This window comes from Mixophyes fleayi, chromosome 9 (assembly GCF_038048845.1).
Source record: "Mixophyes fleayi isolate aMixFle1 chromosome 9, aMixFle1.hap1, whole genome shotgun sequence".
In the NCBI taxonomy this organism is placed as follows: Eukaryota; Metazoa; Chordata; class Amphibia; order Anura; family Limnodynastidae; genus Mixophyes; species Mixophyes fleayi.
In genome coordinates this window covers 36767546-36786986 of record NC_134410.1, presented here as the reverse complement: position 1 = coordinate 36786986, position 19441 = coordinate 36767546, and the positions used below count along the sequence as shown (strand labels likewise).

The following is a 19441-nucleotide window of genomic DNA, read 5'->3' as shown; positions in this document are numbered from 1 at the left end:
CTGAAGACCTTTCCTGCAATGAAGACACTGTACACCTACGCCCTCCTAAAGACCACCACAAACTTAAATAGGAGGAGGACATGGGGGAGATACTCACCCCGGAAGACTGGGATAAAAGTCGCATAAACCTCTCCAAGACATCGATGTGTGTAAAGATTAGCGAAAACTCTCATAAGATTTTCTATCGCTGGTACCTGGTCCCTCATAGCCTTCACCTCAAATACCCAAGCACCTCTAGCCTGTGTTGGCGTCGGTGCAGACATGAGGGCACCCTGTCCCACAATTGGAGGCACTGTCTGAGATGCTACTCTTCTGGGACTCTGTTCATCTCTTAATTTTCATCGCTCAGGTCACCCTCCCTCTCTTACCCTTTATTCCTTTGTTCCATTCCCAAAGTCTTGAGACATACCCAAAAACTCATCACACATATTTCTCAGTGCAGCCAGATGTCAAATTGCCCTCTTCTGGAAAAATCCAGACCCACCTCCTCTCTCATTAATTGCATATGGCAGGTGTATCACATGGAATATATTACCAGTATCCTCCGCCATGCTTCCATTCAATTCAATAATGGCTGGAAAGTGCACGTTGCCTACAAACAGTGGTGCTAGAAATTTGGTATGCTGAACCAGCATTCAGGAGAAAGACGAACAATTCACTGGGAACATGCGCCACGAACACTAGTTTGAAATCACTAAGAAAAATTGATTGTATTAATGCATTTCATGTTCAGTAGTCATGGATTCTTTTTTAGGCCATTATAAAAAATACTGGTTCAGCCCACAAAATGGCTGCTGACTAGGATTCATGAGGCCTAACTAACAGTCATGATGCATTGGTGCCTAGTGCATTGTCAGTCCACAAACAGGCTGTGGTATTTCCCCTTTATGTTCCATTTCTGTTCCTTAAGGCTTGTTACCCACTGGCGTACAAACGCTACATCTGACTTGCATTTCTTAACAGATGATGCAAAAACATGTAAAAACAAAACCCATTCAATACTGTGTCCTGCTACCCATTTGTATTTGGGGCTTGGACTGATGTGAGCGAGTTCTCTGTACAACGCTGCGGAATCAGTGGCGCTATATAAATAAATGGTGATGATGATGATAGCTGCGTCTAAGTGCATTTATGGTCCGAAATATACACAAATCATCCAATCAAGTGCATACGCAAAAATATGTTTGTATGTTTTGTTTTTCATAGACACATACTAGTCTGTCAGAGCATGTAAATGCACGTGCTTGTGCCAGAGATAATCCGTGTGTTACTAGTCCCAGGTAATCTATTTCATGTAAGAAAAATCAGCGACCATGTCAGTGTTTCTGATCGGTCCCCTCATAGCGATCAGTTGTGTAGGATTTACATTGATGGCTTTGCAAAGAGTGGGGAAGGTATTGATGGCATTGCGAGAGATAAACCGCACTTTAACTAGCCAACACCCCATCTTGAGTGAGAAATATCTTTGGCTGTTCCTTGAGCATCAGCTTATTTTATGACCAGGATACATAACAAAAAAATAAAAAACACAAGACAAACAGTTCTGAGAATTGGCTCTATAATTACTACTTACCTGTAAACAGGAAAAAAATTAAAACCATGATCATTGTGTACCCAAAGTACAAAATGGTGCTGGCAGTTCCTGTGATTTGAAGCTTAGAGAAGAAATAATGAACTGCATAGATAAAAAGGTAAACAGCGGTGAATCCGCTCGTTAGGAAAGACCGCCACCACCAATGGTAATCCTGCAAGTGGAAACAAACAGCATCATTTAGCAAACTAGATATGAATTTATGTTTAAAGGTTTTTAAATAATGTATTAAAGAGAAAATATGCACATCATAGTCACTGAAATACAAATGTAGTGCCAGTTTAATATTACTATTAATTCAGCAAAAATGGAAATAATTCAAATTTAGTGAAACTCTGAAGTTAATAATGTCAACTTAGCAACAAGACATTTGTAACCAGGAATTCCACTTTTATAGTACAGCATAATTTGTCAACACCACTACACTGCCACAGAACAAAATGGATATGGAGTAACGACTCAGAGATGAGATACAACATAAGTGTCCCTATTAAATGTACAAGTGTATGTTATATCACAAGTGTGTTAAAACATAGCTTTCCATTATTTCAGTACATGCAGATTAATGGGCTTTACCAGAGTAAGCCCATGTTTTTACAAGTGTAGCCTGCATACCTATAGGAGGTTGCCTGCATTCATTAGGGAATTATCAAATGCTGCAACATTTATTATTAGCGGATGATAAATGTATCAAGCTGTGAGCAAACTCGCAGCTTGATACATTTCCAACACTCCAAACGGCAGCTCCATTATCCTCTGAGGAGAATACATTATGTCAGAAGGCACATTATCATTGTGACCTCTACAGGGTACATTATTGGTGCCTGTAACACACGCACATAGAGGACCTGGATAGAACACAACAAGGACTTCACAGTAGGAACTGAACATGCATAATTAGCTGTCATGTACATTTTGGATATGGGTTGTATGGAAGTATAGCCCCAACACAAAACTATAATTTGCTTGAAACACTAAACCAACAACTTTCCCTCTCTCTTTAAAGCGGACCAGTCAGCTTTACACAGAATAAGTAAACCATTGTGTGCAAAATATTGAGCATAATTCCCTCACACCTCTGTCATTTAATTAGTGTTTAGTGAACTGATAGCCTGAATATTGGACAGCACACAAAATGGCTCCCTGTACGTTGTGTAGGTGACAAATCCGCTTTAAGCATATGAAGAAAAGTCATCTTATATGTAGGTTATTTTGCAAAAAAAATAATTTTTTTACGTGCAACAAACAACAAATAAAACATAACAATCTTTATCCAATCTAACTTCAGTGCAAGGATTACCCTTCAGTAGTATAAGATGTGCTAAGTGTATAAGTACCTCTGCACACAGATGGAAGTAACAAAGCAAGATGGTAGCCTCTGAACAAGTTATCAGGAGAATTATGAATACCAGAAACAGGAAACCGAACATATAGTACATTTGATGAGACCTACAAAACAAAATACATGAAGTGAAACATACAAAAGAATGTCTAACAAGGCTATGACTAAGAAACCACTAGAGGATGTGCATATAACAGACAGACATGAACTCTGAGAATACAGACCGTGTGCGGACCACTAAAAAGCACAAAGAAAAGAGTCATCATAAATGGGCAATAAAGATCTCCGATTATTATGTATATTATATCATGCATTGAATGCTGGACATGGAGATCATGACTAACCTTTGACATAGATCTGAAAAACCATTGAGATATATAGGCAAGGTCTAAAATATACTATTTTAAAAGTGTGCTGACTGTATGTGCAGTGGTGGCAGCCATTGTATGGGCTGCACTAATATCTGTGAAAATGTAGTCCATCAATTCAAAGGAAACCTCACAGATAAGGCCATGGTCGTTCTGGCGGAGTTTGTATGTTCTCCCTGTGTTTGTGTGGGTTTCCTCTGGGTGCTCCGGTTTTCTCCCACACTCCAAAAACCATACTGGTAGGTTAATTGGCTGCTATCAAAATTGACCCTAGTCTGTCTCTGTCTGTGTGTGTGTGTGTGTGTGTGTGTATGTTAGGGAATTTAGACTGTAAGCCTTAATTGGGCAGGGACAGATGTGAATGAGTTCTGTACAGCGCTGCGGAATCAGTGGCGCTATATAAATAGTGATGATGATGAACATAGCTCAGTCTTATGAATATTAGACAAGCAGTGCCTCAGTGATGTCCAACTGGTTGGCTGAATGTTGGCTCAGCCTACAAGTGTGTGTAGGCCACAGGTCCACTACAACTGCATCGTGACTACATTGCATATACCGTGCAACAAGAATCTGCATGAAATAAAATTCACTTGTAAATAAACCCTTAAAAAGCAAAATGGTATGGAGTGTGGGAGAAGAATAACATTTCCATAGGCATGTTCACATTAAAAGTAATGATGCTACACTTTTGTTCTTTTAAAAAATCCAATAAAACCCTTTTTTGCATATTTTTCTGAAGGCTTGCGAGAAGTTGTTCTATACAAGGGAAACGGAGGACAAAGTAGGTCCTTGTTAACTTTGTTTTGCAGTATCCTCTGCCCAGATTTGGGTCGCAGCCACAGAATAAACACAAAGATTGACAGTGTTTTTATTTTTCCTAATACACTTTACATAGAGTGATGAACCCTTCCAGGGATGGCATCATGGGTATTAATTCTAAGCCACCTCTACTTGTGTAACTCTGTCACTAGCCTCCACCAAGATTAGCTGGTCAGAGCCTTATTAACATCTCCTGAAAGTGCCGAAACACAAAATGACGATTCATATACAAATCCAGTCAGTGAAAAATAGCAGAGTGAAAGGGAGACATTTATGAAAACGGTTTCAAACGTAAATGTGTAGAAAAGATATTGTAACCCACCGCAAGTACCCATTTGCTTTCATTTTCTAAAGCATGCAAGATAAATTAATTAGAATCAAAACGGTTGTTATTGGCAGCACCAGTTTTTCTGCAGTTACCTGCAGAACAGTTTCCATAAATGCCAACCACACACACTATACTGAATTTAATTTACAATCAAGATACCACTGACATATTGATCACCCTTAAGCAGAGTAATGTCTTAGACATCGAATAAAAGGGCATCTTTTTTTATTTGTACTATTATTGCTAATGTACAATGCAACAGATCTGTAACATTTCAGAAGAGAAAACATCCACCACATAACACTTACCAAATGCTGTTGAGAATGAAAAATAGCTGAATAAAAATGCATCCAAACGGTAGAATACCACCCATAATAATGCCAGGGAATGGCTTTGTGAAAAAGGACTGAGTGGGAATTTGACGAGGAATCTGGTTTGTACGTACTGGATGTTCAATGGACTGTAAGAAGAGAAGGATGAAGAATGTGAGGTCTCAAACTGTAAATGTAGCACCCCCCCAGCACATTTCAATGTGGCCTGGCTAGAACAGATAGAAGCTTAGTAAGATTTTTTTATGTCGTACTGCAGCTTTAAAAGTATGTCTACTGTTTTCATTATATGCTTTTTGAAGTAGCTGCAAGATGTCCAATTTATTCATTTCTTGCATCTTCCATGTAACTTTTTGTGTGGTAATTTGCAACATTTTTGATCTTGCATAAATTTCTACTCAGATAATTAGTCATGTAATAGCAACCATATGTCTCTGCATATACGTATTAATATGAACAGAAAATATTGTATAAAACAAGTTGAGAAAAAAAAAAATTCCATCCATAAACAAAAGAACAGCGCCACCTTGTGTCCATATTCTGTATGGTGGCGTGGCATAACCAAACAATAAACTTATAAAAAAGCATTTCTAACAAGGGAGTATCCCAGGTTTACGCTTTAAGAAAAAAAACACACACAAAAAAAGTATAAAACATAAAATGTCCGAATAAAGTTTGTCAGTAGGTCTCCTAAATTATGGAATATCAAGGCAACAATACCACAATGTCCAAGTTCAGCCCAATGTTTCCTACATTCCTACAAACTACAGTACTGAAGATCACATTTAAAAACACCTTCAAATGACATTTATTTGCTTGCATATACCTCCTTTCCTGGCTTACTGCTGTGATTTTTACTTATGTATTTATATCATCCAGCAGAGTTTTTTTTATACTTGTCGCCCAGGGAAACAGCTCCGCCGCGGAGCGACACGCGCACGGCTCCGCCGCGGAGCGAGACGCGCACGGCTCCGCCGCGGATGACAAACTATTAATCTGCCCTCATATTTATTTGCTGAGAATATGTTTTATTCTGTTACATACTTACAGTGCAGCTTTAGGTAAACTTAAAGATCAAAACAGAAAACTTACTCTCTCTTTAAATCCAAAGTATGCCCCTAAAAACGTTAGTGGGACAGAAATGCCAAACCACATTGCCAGGACAGCCACCAGTGTCCCAAAAGGAATCGCAGCTGAAGAGCCTTTTGCCCACAAAATAACGTTCATGATGAAGAAATCCGAAAAAATAATCCTGTGAGCAGCAGAAACAGAAGAGGGACATAAGAGTTTGTAGCATTATTGGGTCAGCATTGCTCCTTTAAGAAATGGATATAAAACTTACCACTCACAAAACCTACTAAATATTTCCACATAAATATATGTACAAGAGTATGGTTTAAATCTGCAGCCCTCTAGTGGTTGTCTATGAAACTGCAATATCATCAGCATACACTGCACAATACACCACATTCACTTCTACTCTTCTAAATAGCAAATCATTTGTATTTGAATCTAGATCACTTCATGCCGATGAAGCAATCAGTTTCCATAGATAATGTGAGGAAAGCAATAAACATAATACAGTAATTTTTACAGGATATTTAAACAAATGTATCGCTGTTCCCGCCACAACAACAAAGAAGATATGATAAAACAGGTTACCATGCGGTTTTTATCTAAACTATGAACTGCTTGAAGACGTGCACACAACTTACCCAGGGCACAGAAGTGCCGTCAGTAACACGTTGGATTTCCACCTCTCCCCCCCAAATGCTGAAAAAAATGAAGTTACAGTGACAAAACTGTTGAATATCAAAAAACACTAATACTTTGTTAATGATCACGTATATAAATTGCCCTGAGAAACAGCATTTTCATTTACATGCAAGTAACAGGATGAATAAGTTTACTAACCTCTATGTAGTACAGAGGAATGAAGTTTTTAAAGTAGCCAATCATTAATGATCATTTTCTAATTTAAGAGTACATAAAAACACTATTTGCTGGAATAGGGAGATGTATTAGTATCAGTAACAGGAGGCTTATATTAGTACTTTATATGACACTGGGAAAACTTCATCTTGCTACATACAGTTCTGGAAAAACTCTGAAGACACACATTCTTAAAATAGGACTACTAAAATGCTGCATAACAAAATTAGACAAAGTGTAAAAAAATTAGCAATAGAGCACAGAAAGGGTGTGTGTGTGTGTGTGTGTTTTATTTTTTTAAAATAGCAGATGTCTAGGATTCTGCTGACAAACTATGTTTCTATGGGTACTTACTCTTATACATCCGAGCAGACACATAGCCAGCAGGGGTCCCCAGTAGGACCCACAACACAACCGCACAAGTCATCAGTGCTCCTCTGTTGGCAGGGGACAGAAATCCAAGACAAGCCAGGACTAAAAAGGAATGAAAAAGCCATATATATCATTGTCATTTTCATCATGTTAAGATCTTTAAAATCAAAACTAAAATAGACAACCCAAAACATAAAACAAAGAGTGGATGCCAACTATAAATAAATTAAACAATACATTTCTTGCACCGTTTCATAGAGGCCATCTCTGTGAGCATAGGACAGAGGAAGACAGCAGCATACAACATACAGACATGCACTCCTTCCCAGTCTGCAGCTGCAGGGTGACTGGTGTCAGCAGCAAATCCAGTGACACAACAATTGTGGGGGCAACAGGAGCAGTGAGACACCTAGAGGTATGTGCAACAGCCCCAAGTAGTGTTAGAGGACAACAGTTTTCTAATGGGAAAGAATCACATGTATAGATACTTACACAATGTAATGAACATCATAATGAAAATCTGTGTTCCTTGGCCCAGAAAAACAGACAGCAACATCCCTTTTTTAGGTGGTCTGAATATATCGCCATGTACTAACTTCCAGCCAAATTCCTCCTGAGCATCTTCCTGTAATAATTGAAGAATAGGAATCATTAACACTATGTACACACACACGCACCATAATGTGGCCGATTCAATAAGCCATGAGGTTCCACAGTAGACTCTCCTGCTAGGTTTATGCGTAAAAAACCCACCAATACAGATAGGAAAACGTCTCTCAGTCTGTAATTAAGAGCCAAGATAACTGTTCTTTTCTTGTCCCTGCCCCGGTGAGAACATACAGTCTCCTCTTAAAGGGCGATTTGGCTAATCGGTTTTAAGTCAGAGAGCGCCACAAGTAAATGGTAAGTGGATTCACTGAAGGACAAACATATGTTATCCAATCAAATATGTCTGGAGTTGTGGCATGCTGTTTTTCTATATCACCTTTTTGTAACAGCTCATCGTCAACAAAAGTTAAATAAATTAACAAAAATCAATGAATCACAATAGACATAGCCAAAATAATTTGGATTTTGTGACATTTTGTGCTGGAATCCAATATATCAGGGGTATACAACTGTTGGACCATGGATCGGATTGAGCACTCCAAAAAGTCTTGCGTCTCTTTACTCCCCTGAAATCTTTTATAGTCTCAACTTGACCCCTTTAATCCATAGGAGCCGCAATACTAACATGAACCAAACTTGCAGCCCTCTATATGAACATTTTGTAGAGTGCCTCTAGAGAATACTTACAGAAGAATCTATCTGGTTGTATCTGGCGATATCCTTGTGAAGGGTTCGTAACATAATCATGGCCACCATGCCAGACAGGAAAAGGACAATTACAAGCGAGTTCATTATACTAAAAAGAGAAAAACGAGATGTCTATAAACTTATGGCTCGTAGGAAGAGGGGACTATAACTGTATTCAAACAAAGCAGCATTTGGCCCTACATAGTGTTGAACTCTTCATAGGACAGCATAGTCTTATTTATTCTTTCAAATACATGTAATGTGTTTCATGGACTGTGTTTTAAACTGCATGTGAGAACAGGCCCATAGGAATCAATGGATTCCAACTTAGCCAGTGTAACATTTCTGTTGTTGCATGAATCAATGCAATTAAAAGCAATAAAATAATTTCTCTGGAAACAAATGCAGACCCAGAATTGCCAAACCTAAACTATACCCTGACAGAAAGCGGAGAGGCATTCGTTTTCCAGACGTGGTGACCTTTGGTGGTAAATTATATCAAGCTGCAGTTTTGGAAAAGTCGAGATGTTGCCTATAGCAACCAATCAGATTCTAGATGACATTTTGTAGAATGTACTACATAAATAACTAGAATCTGATTGGTTGCTATAAGCAACATCTCCACTTTTTCTAACCCGCAGCTTGATAAATTTACCCCTTGCACTCTCTGCCTTGTTCCGCTACGCCTCGGAGTGGTTACTCCAACAAGCCTTTTTTGTCCACCTGAAATTGAAAGACTAGCATTTGCACCCTACTCTTTAGCTGCACTGCTTCACATGCCCCCACATCATCTTCCACCTCCAGCGGCGAATAAAATGATTTAAAAAAATAAATAAAAAAGCAATTAATGATTTGAGAAAGTGATTTTGAAAAAATGAATTGATGGCTTTCTATGGTGTAAGGCACCATAGTTTTTTTATTACTGTACCAAGGAACCCTTCATGTATGTATATTTTACCATAAATTTTCACTTTGTAAGCCTATAAATGTTCAATATGTACCACCATTTTTAATTAAAATGCATCATCCAGACAGATATAACAGCAGCGTTTGTCAAACACAAACTATAATGATTCAGGTCAATTATACATGAGCAAAGACCCACAGGGTTTCTACAATCTGCAGTCATATCATACCATAGCCAACGTGGAACAACTAAGGTATATAGCAGAAGTGGATGCCAATTCTAACTGCTGCTATAAGGAAGCACAAGCTCAGACTATATTGATTTTATAAACGCTTGTAACATTTACTGGAAATGCTTTTACCCACTATCTCACCTGAACCACTGGATATTTGTGTGCGGCATAGATTCCAAAATATAATCCCAACGAGATGCCCATTTAATTGTATTATTTTCCTTAAAAAAATAAATAAATATGGTGTTATACAATAAAATCAACATTTTGAAAAATATACTACTGCAAATGTGATAACATTCCTATCAGCACTGTATAACTATGGACAAGAACATCTAAAGTATAATAGGACTGTGTGGGGAGTATTCCTCACTAGGCAATATGGAAAACCAGCCGATCTCTCACGAACCAGCTCCTTAGACACGTTGTGCTAGTTCATTTATGTGCTATAATTTGGGACAATGTACACAGTAATAAGATGCGGTTGTAATTAAGCAAAGTTCAGGCTGACAGCTCAACTTGGTCTGCTCCCCTCCCCCCCTCTTACTGAATAGAGCACATGGCAGTATGTAGTAAAGCAAAAACTAGCGATACAGGACCTCCTGGTGACAGGTCTGCTTTAAGCAAGGGTGGTTAAGGAGGCCAAGAGAGCTGGACACATAATGGTACAAGGTCTAAAAATACACATGACCAAGTGTAAGCTGGGTAACTATAACTCCCATAATGCTCTGCTCTAGTCAGGTTGGTTATACTTTCCCTTTCATTATTACTTTACCTTACAGTCAAACTCTAGAAATGATCACACTGCTGCCTTACAAGTCACTGGTAAAGTAAATAAAATCTTGCATTACACAAACAAATAATTAAGAAAATTGTTTGTCAAACAATCCAGTCTTTCAAAGCAGTGGTCCACAATGGCAGTGATTGGGAAGGTAGGGGGGAGGGGGGCCCAAGGGGAAGGCAGCTTGCAATTGGCCCTAATGCTCAAACTTCCCTCCCCACCGTGGTAAAACGGCTGCATGTAGAGGAATGAGAGGAACCATATCGGAAACGCTTACTTGAAATGTCACGGAGTAGGTGTAGATGACATCCAATTTGCTAGTTAATTCTTTAGCTATTTCCATCGGGTGGCCTTCACATTTTAATTCTTTCTCATTTGTGTTTTTATAACTATAATGAAATGAACAAATATTGCTACATGCACAATACAGTCAATCCATTTTTAAAAATAAAATAACTCTCAATCGTTAAAATGATTTGCAAATTATGTTACATTTCTGCAGATTTATCAACACTTCTATACTAATTATACTGCAATATTTAATCGCCGTTATCTCTCACTGGAGACGGCGGTGGTCTTAACCAGGTGGTTTCCTCACATACCGTTCTCTCTGAATCACACACTCTCGCTAAGCAACTGCAGACAAGTTCTTACATGCTCATCTGAACACATTTATTTTACCTGGACAAGTGGGTTATACCAAAGTGCACAATATTTTGAGAGGCTTCTTTCTGTTCTTCAGGTGCATGAATAAAGTCTTGTGGTATTGTAGTACAGAGAGTATGCATTGCCAGCACTTAAAAATACTGGTTCCCTAAACAGAACAAGGCATTTGAAGGGCTAGAACGCCTTTATTTTCAGACCCAGTCCTTGTTTCAATAATTCAGTTAAAGCAGAGTTTGAATTTGCAGTATTTGAGCAGACTAGTCAGATGATCAGAGTTGGCTGGATCAGGTAACGATCCTTGCAGCAGTAATATTACTACAAAGCTTAAAAGTGCCGCGTTTCACCCATAGCAAAAATAAATAAAATGCGTCTTGCATACTGAAAGTGGAATGAAAATAAAAAGGGTGGCAGTTTAAAAAGAATACATATTTTTTTGAAGAGCAACTGTGGTTCTCCTGCAGTTAAGACATATAGTACCTTCATAATCCTTAAGTGGTAAAGCTCTCTGCTGTGCACACATACCTATATTGTCAACATATGTGCAATATGCAAGACTTTCTCCTTTAAATTCTGGTATTAAACCTGCATTTAAATATAGTTTAAAACAAAATAAGCTAAATATTTCATATCTCATTAGCTGGAAGGAGGTCTAATTCCAATTAATAGTTTTCAGTCATTCCTTGCTCAACAGCTAAAACCATTCTCTCAGTATATATTTGTTCTGTACAGTTTAATACTGAAACGAGCGGTTTTTAGCGTTGAAAGTCTGGAAAAACAAATCCTCTAATTACATATCTATATTTTGTTCACCAAATAGACAGTATTTTGTAACAAGACACAGGAAACAAAAAAGACGACAACTTACCTTTTTGGCTCAAGCCTTGCAGTAACCAGTCGTGCACCATCCCAATTTTCGTCTTTACCACTGTGATATGTGATTACTATATCAACGTGATTGAAGAGGTAAAAAGTATCTTTCTTGTTAAATTCATTCTGAAATGATAGAGGAGGGGAACATTGATCAGAGTAGGGGAGAAAAGGAGGGGGGAAGGGGGGGGAAGGGTCTTTACACTCCGGCACTTTGAATAACTGTCAAAGTTGAATAATTGGATGAAAGAAAGTATATTGATCAATAGTTTTACCGTGCAATTGCGATCAGTACGCCACGTGTTATGATGGCATCGCACGATAAATAACGCACACACACACTTACACATTCACTTGTAAATAGTTCCAACACACATTCGTTTATAATCAAATGTAATAGAGTTAACAGTTAAATATATTACTGTTAAAAGCACTTTAAAAGTATCTAAGGCTCAGGATATAGGAAATCTATCATGTTTAATGTCATTTTGATCTGCACATTACCATCTCTCAGCCTCTAATTTCGGCTTTGCAATTGCTTCCTGCGATCAATAGTTATGGAAGATAAAATATTGAATTATCAATTTGACATTGTTTTTAAGCTTGTTTAGAAACTGGTTTGGGTCAGTTCCTTGAGAAGCACATGTTTTCAGTAGTTGGGGGAAGTTGCCCCTCACCCTTTGAAAGGATTAAATGAACTGACCTATGACCAGCAAGCAACTGGAATATCATTAACCCTGGACCAATGAAGACCTCATTAAGTGTTATCTGTGTACATAGCGACATCTCCAGTAGTTTTTTTTTCTATACTCAAGCTACATATAAGCATGCTGCCCATTGTTCTGACTCTCTGATCCTGACTACATGTGAGCATGACTGTATTCTCTGGGCCTGGGTGAACACTATAAGGAAAATGCAATGTATTCGATGTTTTTATACTTTCCTGCTTTATTTGTAACATCTTTATTGTGTAATAATGGCTTGCTGTAAATCTTGCTATATTTTGCAATTAAATATTTTTGTGCGTTGGAACCACAACAGTCGCATTGGACAATGTTTTATTGGTAAGCAATAAAATTACTTTAATATAACAAAGATGGATCAATACAGGAAAATTGTGTACGCTCCATTAGTTGGGCATTCCCGTCAATTTGCATTGCCACTAAAATCTGTTGTGTGCAGACTCATCTCAGAGCTTCCCTTTCAGAGGAGCATTGCGCTCTTATCAGCACAGAGCGGTAGACATAGGGGTGATGTATTCAGAGAGGAGAGCACCAACATTGTCGGGCCCTATTACCTCCCTTACATAGCGACTGTAGCCCCTGAAACCACGGTAGATCTGCCACTACATAAAGGTACTTATTTTACATAAAGCAACATTGCCCACAAATGTGTAAACTGGTTAGATCATGAATATAGTGGAAAGCATATACCAGCAATAGGATTTAAAACACTTACATATAAAATAACATTAGTTATCTGAACTGTTATTGGCTAGGATACTGTGCGATTTGCACAATATTAAACAGGCATATCTGCAGTGTCAGGCCATTGCTAAGTGCAAATAAAAAGTATTACATAAAAGTAGACAAACAGATTTTACAGGGGCAGATCAAAAAAACTGGAATGTAGGTATGTATGTACATTTTATTGTGACAACTTACATTGATAACGCAGGCATCTTTCACTCTTCCATCGGAGGTAACAGTGCACCCTATTGGAAATCCTGGACTGCAGTATTTCTGTCCATCCTCCACATCATAACACCAGGTCACGGGCATATTATCAATGATCCTATAAAAGCATAAACATCCAGAGTAATTGAAAACATGCTGATCTGTAAAGCTAAAAAGAATAAAACCACAATGGTCATGGTTATACTGCCGATGCCTCTAATGAAAGGCACATTGTTCTTGAACACCATAAAACTAATGACCACCGCAATTTTTAAATGTGTCAATTAGGTGAGAATTGTGGTTTTGGGATTATGGTTGGAACAGATATCTCAAACAAGAAATTCAGACCCCAATCCACAAACAGAAACTACTGGCCCAGGTTATCTGACTTAAAAAGGTTGAAATAAAGATGTATATTGGTACACTTAGTGGTTAGCACTTCTGCCTCACAGCGCTGGGTTCATGAGTCTATTCCTAACCAAGGCTCATCGTGAGTTTGTATGTTCTTCCCGTGTTTGCATGGGTTTACTTCAGGTGCTCCAGTTTCCTCCCACACTCCAAAAACATACTGGTAGGTTAATTGGCTGCTAACAAATTAACGTGTGTGTGTGTGTGTGTGTGTGTGTGTGTGTGTGTGTCAAAATATTCTCTGTTCAACGCTGCTGAATTGGTGGTGGTAATTATGACGATGATATTAATAATGTCAGTTGATCTCTGTTACTTAGCAAAAGTAATACTAAGCAACCTCCTGCAGACTGTGACAATGGTTGGAGTCCTCAGGTCAACTCCTTTTAATGGGTCCCTAAAAGTAGAACACACAATCTCTTGCATTAAAACCGCACCAAGACGCCTGAACAGACAATGGTCTGGCATAACACAACTTGAAAGATGTAAACCTTACCTGACTGGCATTTTCTGCTCACGAGTCTGTTAGTTGAAGCTCCTCAAGCTTTATAAGGACTAAAAATCAGAGCTTTGCTTTCTCAGTGTTGGTTTTCCTGTATGTAACAAGATCCTGACTGCTAATGAGACAACCAGTCCTGAACCACAAGGGCAACTGGTGCCTACTAGCCTAGTGCCCAGTGGATACAAAGGTCAGGTATCAGCCTAGATTGAAATGGGGGAGCAGTTTTATAATGCAACCTATGTCCCTGATGCAGTAACTTGTCTATTCATCAGGAGACTCTTCAGCTGCAAGATCACTTATGCACATGTCCAAGTGAACCGACATTTGTCATTCTACCACTCTCCAATTGAGTTTGTGATTGGGTAAAAGTGGTTTACATTGTGCATAAAGGATCTCTAAACCAGACAGACAGTCTAATAAATGGTGCTGCAGAGGGGATCTCTCTAGTACATAACCAAATGTCACGTCTGTAAGCCAGTACTCTACTAAATTAGTCTGCAATTAAAATGTATTATCTGTAAACCATTATGATTTTTGTACTAGGAAATTGATCCTGGAACTGTACTAACACAGTACCACACAAACTATATGATTGAGAGGAATCTTTTTAGCTTTCTAGTCCATCAATCCAGCTGCTGGATAAAGTCAATAATGGGCAAAACATATGGAAAACACTTCATTACACATCTTTATTAAGATAATTTTTATCATGCACAAAAATACAGGAGACGTTACATTTCCCATAATCATATCTATAGATATCTCCAGTTGCTCCACTGTGTGGAAGACCAGTTCAACATAAATAGATTGTTACATCCAACCTTCCAATCATTGGAGAACCTAAGACACAATATTTTTAGGGACTTTTAAATGCACTGTCCACTTTACATTAATCAGCAGCGTTGTGCAATGTTCTTTACTCATCATAAAGATGGCTGGGTCAATATTTCCGAAACGCCATAAGTCTCTATGGCAGCAACCAACAAGTAGATTTAGCTGTTCGTGTCCACCATGCCTACTTCACTCCAGTGCTATTACACACTATGTCTACTCTCCATAATGTGACCAGCTTGGTGCAGCTAGTAAAAAAACCAATATACACTCTACTGACTGATGAAGTCAAACTAAAATTGAAGATGCCCAGACAAGTTTTACACCATTTGGGGGAAGAGGTGTGATTTCCACAACTGTCAGACAACTAGTAATAGATCTGAGATCAGGTGCGAGTGAATGACCTCGGCTTGTCGCTCAGGCTGTACGTTTAGGGGGTCTTATTTTGTAACTGCTGCTGTTAAAAATGCTGAACTACATACTTTGCTATTACCATGAAATGTATGTTTAAACAAGGCAAATGTCTCATCCACAGGAGCAATATAAAGAGCCCTCGAGCAAAACAGAACAACTGAAAAGATTTTTACTTACCAGTGATGTTGATAATTTAGCTGTATTCCTTTTTTAATGAATTCAAGAATATTGGTATTCAATTTTGGGTCGTATGTCTTTTTGCAAACTCCTTTACAGCTCTCATTTTTATTAAATTTGAACTGTAAAAAAAAAAATTAAAAAAAATGAGAAATATGGAATCTATTGTATTAAAATAGCAGTGACTTTATGCAAAACTTTAAATACATTTTCAAAAACTGTTAAATATAATTTTTTTCTACAGTTTTTACTAGAAAATGAGAGTCAAACATTTGACAGTTCTATATTTTTTTTCTAAAACTTTTAATCTTCACTCTAGATGTCCTCTGCGAGCAAAAGTCTGGAAAGTCAGAAATAGAGATGTTAGGTAAATAGTCTCCGTTGACTATTTACTAGTTTCTGGAAGATGGCTTAAAGTGGCAAGAGTATATCCAAGATAAAATGACAAAGACATTCAGTCTATCCTTCACCACAGAGGGTGAAGGATAGATATCTTTGGGTGTCATCTGTGCAGAGGCCATACTAAAACCCAAGAAGAGCGGTTTATTTTACAGAGAGAAGTTGTATATATAAAGAGCAGGGCAGTAGACCTAGGACTCGGCCTTGCGGTACGCCAACTGTTAAAGGAAGTGGAGGAGATGGATCCAGAGACATCAACACTAAAGGAGAAGTTAGATAGGTTGCTTGAGAACCATGAGATGGCAGTGTCCTGAAGATCTAGGGACTCAAAATCTGAACAAAGATGGAACAAAGCACTATCAGATAGTAGCCATTACCATGAGCAGGAAACAAGGTCCTCAGAGGAGGTGTGAGAAGAGGTTAGAGAGAGTAGTTTGTAAGCCGGAGGAGAAGGTGGATTATCAATCGCGATGTTGAAATAATGCAAGATGATGATGGGACGTCAGAGGATAATAAATGTGAAAGCCAGGCTGAGAAATGTTCAAAGAATTGCTGTGATGACCCAAGAGGAGGTTATAGAATAACAAATCCTAGAGAAAAGGGATTTAAAGACCTGGATTGTATGTACTTCAGAAGTTGGGAACATGAGTAAATGAACGTGCAGAAGGACTATGAATATGGACTTGGGGAAAGTAATCCAATCCCCTCTCTCCTTTTCTTCTCCCAGGAGTAGGGGTAAAGTGGAGAACGCCATGTGAAAGGGCTGCAGGCGGGGCAGTGTCTGCTTGTCTGAGCCATGTTTCTGTTTTAGCCAGAAGGCTAAGGCTTTTGAGAGGAAGAAGTCATGGATGGAGGTTTGTTACAGACAGAGCTCGCATTACAAAATGCAGATTTAAAGAGGGACAGTGTGATAGGTCTGAGGACTGCTGGATATAGTGTACAGAATCAGAATGAAGTGTACGTCAGGCATTGTGGGGACATGGATTTGGTGATATCACTAGCTGCTAAATGCAGAACTACTGAGAGGTAGAGAAAGGTTTCATTTAGTGCCGACCGAATGTATTGCAGTTAAGGAACGCTTAATTAGAGGGAGGTGGAGTAATGGGGGTGCAATATGAATAAAGGGGTGTGATGAAGGCTGTTGTAATTCTAAAGATAATTGACACAGAGGGATAGTTAAGAAAGTTTGTTAAACAAAAGTGGGATTTGGGGATTTCATAGGGATTGGAAAATCATCTATTTATATAGCGCAACTAATTCCGCAGCGCTGTACAGAGAAATTGCTCACATCAGTCCCTGCCCCATTGGTGCTTACAGTCTAAATTCCCAAACACACATACAAATACCGAGAGACACCAAAAGCAATTTTTTATTTTTTTTTAATAGCAGCCAATTAACCTACCAGTATGTTTTTGGATTGTGGCAGGAAACCTGAGCACCCAGAGGAAACTCACGCAAACACGGGGAGAACATACAAACTCCACACTGATATGGCCATGGTCAGGAATCAAATTCATGACCCCAGTGCTCTGAGGCAGAAGTGCTAACCCCTAAACCACCGCGCTGCCCAATGAGGGACTAGGGTACAAGGCAAATAAAAACAAGGAAGTTGTGAGAAAAATAAAAATGAGCAAGTTACACTGTAACATGCAGTTTTTCGATCTAGCAGCTTGGGGCCTCTGATGTTATTTGATGGTCTTGTGTAACTGAATTCCCATCATTTTGTAAGGATGTGAAATGTAATGTTCTCCCCGTGTTTGTGTGGGTTTCCTCCAGGTGTTCTGACTTCCACTCACACTCCAAAAGGTATACTAGTAGTTTAAATGGCTTTGGACAAAATGAATGCTAGTGTGGGTCCATGATTTAAGGAATATAGAGTGTAAGCTCCACTGGGCCAGGTATTGATGTGAATGTTAAATATTCTCTGACAAGCACTGTGTAATAAGTAGGCTCTATATAAATAAATTAATAAATAAGGGTATCCCAAACACACCAACATACACTGACTTACAGCATATAGTGTCATTTATTTACAATAGCAGGCTCATGTCAGCATAGTAGTTAGACATGTGCAAAGAATTAGAGTTGATAACAATCAAGTTAGATTACACTTTTACAATTTACATCACTAATCAAGGGTCAGAGGTATCAGTGCCGGAAATGTATGAATAACCTCAACGTCACCTCACCAATCCCCAACGAAGCAGAGCTCCCGATAAGCTTTGTATGATTTTACCTATTGTAAGGCTTTTTTTTAATCCTTTGTTTAAATAAAATAATTTTTAATGAACTACACACAAATGGCTGCTCTGTGCCTCTGCTTATTTCTAAGATTGACGTGGTTCATTTGAATGATCCTATGCTATTCAGAAAGCACTGCTGACAGCGTGCTAAGAAGCATTCTGGGGTTATATCATATATATATATATATATATATATATATATATATATATATATATATATATATATATATATATATATATATATATATATACGCACACACACTAATTCAGTGATGGGCAAACTTTTTCAGGAATGGGCCAAATAAAAACGAAAAACTTTAGGCTGGCCAATATAATTTATTACAAAACTCAAATATCGAAATATATAATATAAATTTTTTGAATGGGACGGGAGGGTGTTATATAGCAGCGTTACCTCTATAAGTGCAGCGATCGTACAGACAGCACTTATTTCAGTAGGTTATTGCAGATCCGTCTTTCTGGTGAGCCACTAACTGACAACACAGCAGCCAATCAAAATCCGCCTTAGTATATGGGCCAGCCCATCTCTTCTCACATGACTTTCAGCCATTAGGGGGCGGGCAGGTGTTTGAGTGATTGACATACGAAGTGTCCTTTTAGGAAGGAGGATGAAGTGTAATGGAGGAAATAGCTGGGAAGGTATAAAAATGAAGGTTCTGACACACAGGGTCGGCCCTAATAATTTTATGTATATTTTAATGAAATTTTTTAAAATATTGGCGGGCCGGATAGAACCTCTAAGTGGGCCGGATCTGGCCCGCGGGCCGTAGTTTGCCCACCACTGTACTAATTCATCTAAGTTCACAGTATTTAACCTGCATTTGTATCTCATTTACCTTCAACGTTCGGCACTATTATCACTTTCACTTAGCCTGTTAGGTACAATTTTCATTTAAAAAGTAAAATGATGAATACAATTGTAATGACAACTTTGTTAAAAGGC

General features: G+C 38.4%; 1 protein-coding gene across 1 annotated transcript in view; it reads right to left on the bottom strand.

The window, feature by feature from the left end:
* The window catches only part of LOC142102413 (transmembrane 9 superfamily member 2-like), a 41361-nt gene that overhangs the window by 9789 nt on the left and 12131 nt on the right, over positions 1-19441 (bottom strand). Inside the window, exons 4-16 of the mRNA XM_075187299.1 lie at positions 15836-15957; positions 13495-13624; positions 11829-11956; positions 10575-10686; positions 9658-9737; positions 8378-8486; positions 7574-7706; positions 7064-7183; positions 6493-6550; positions 5870-6029; positions 4757-4908; positions 2929-3040; positions 1574-1745 (exon numbers count right to left, since the gene is read on the bottom strand). Of these exons, the coding sequence (XP_075043400.1) occupies positions 1574-1745; positions 2929-3040; positions 4757-4908; positions 5870-6029; positions 6493-6550; positions 7064-7183; positions 7574-7706; positions 8378-8486; positions 9658-9737; positions 10575-10686; positions 11829-11956; positions 13495-13624; positions 15836-15957 (1588 nt within the window). The remainder of the gene's footprint in view (positions 1-1573; positions 1746-2928; positions 3041-4756; positions 4909-5869; positions 6030-6492; positions 6551-7063; positions 7184-7573; positions 7707-8377; positions 8487-9657; positions 9738-10574; positions 10687-11828; positions 11957-13494; positions 13625-15835; positions 15958-19441) is intronic.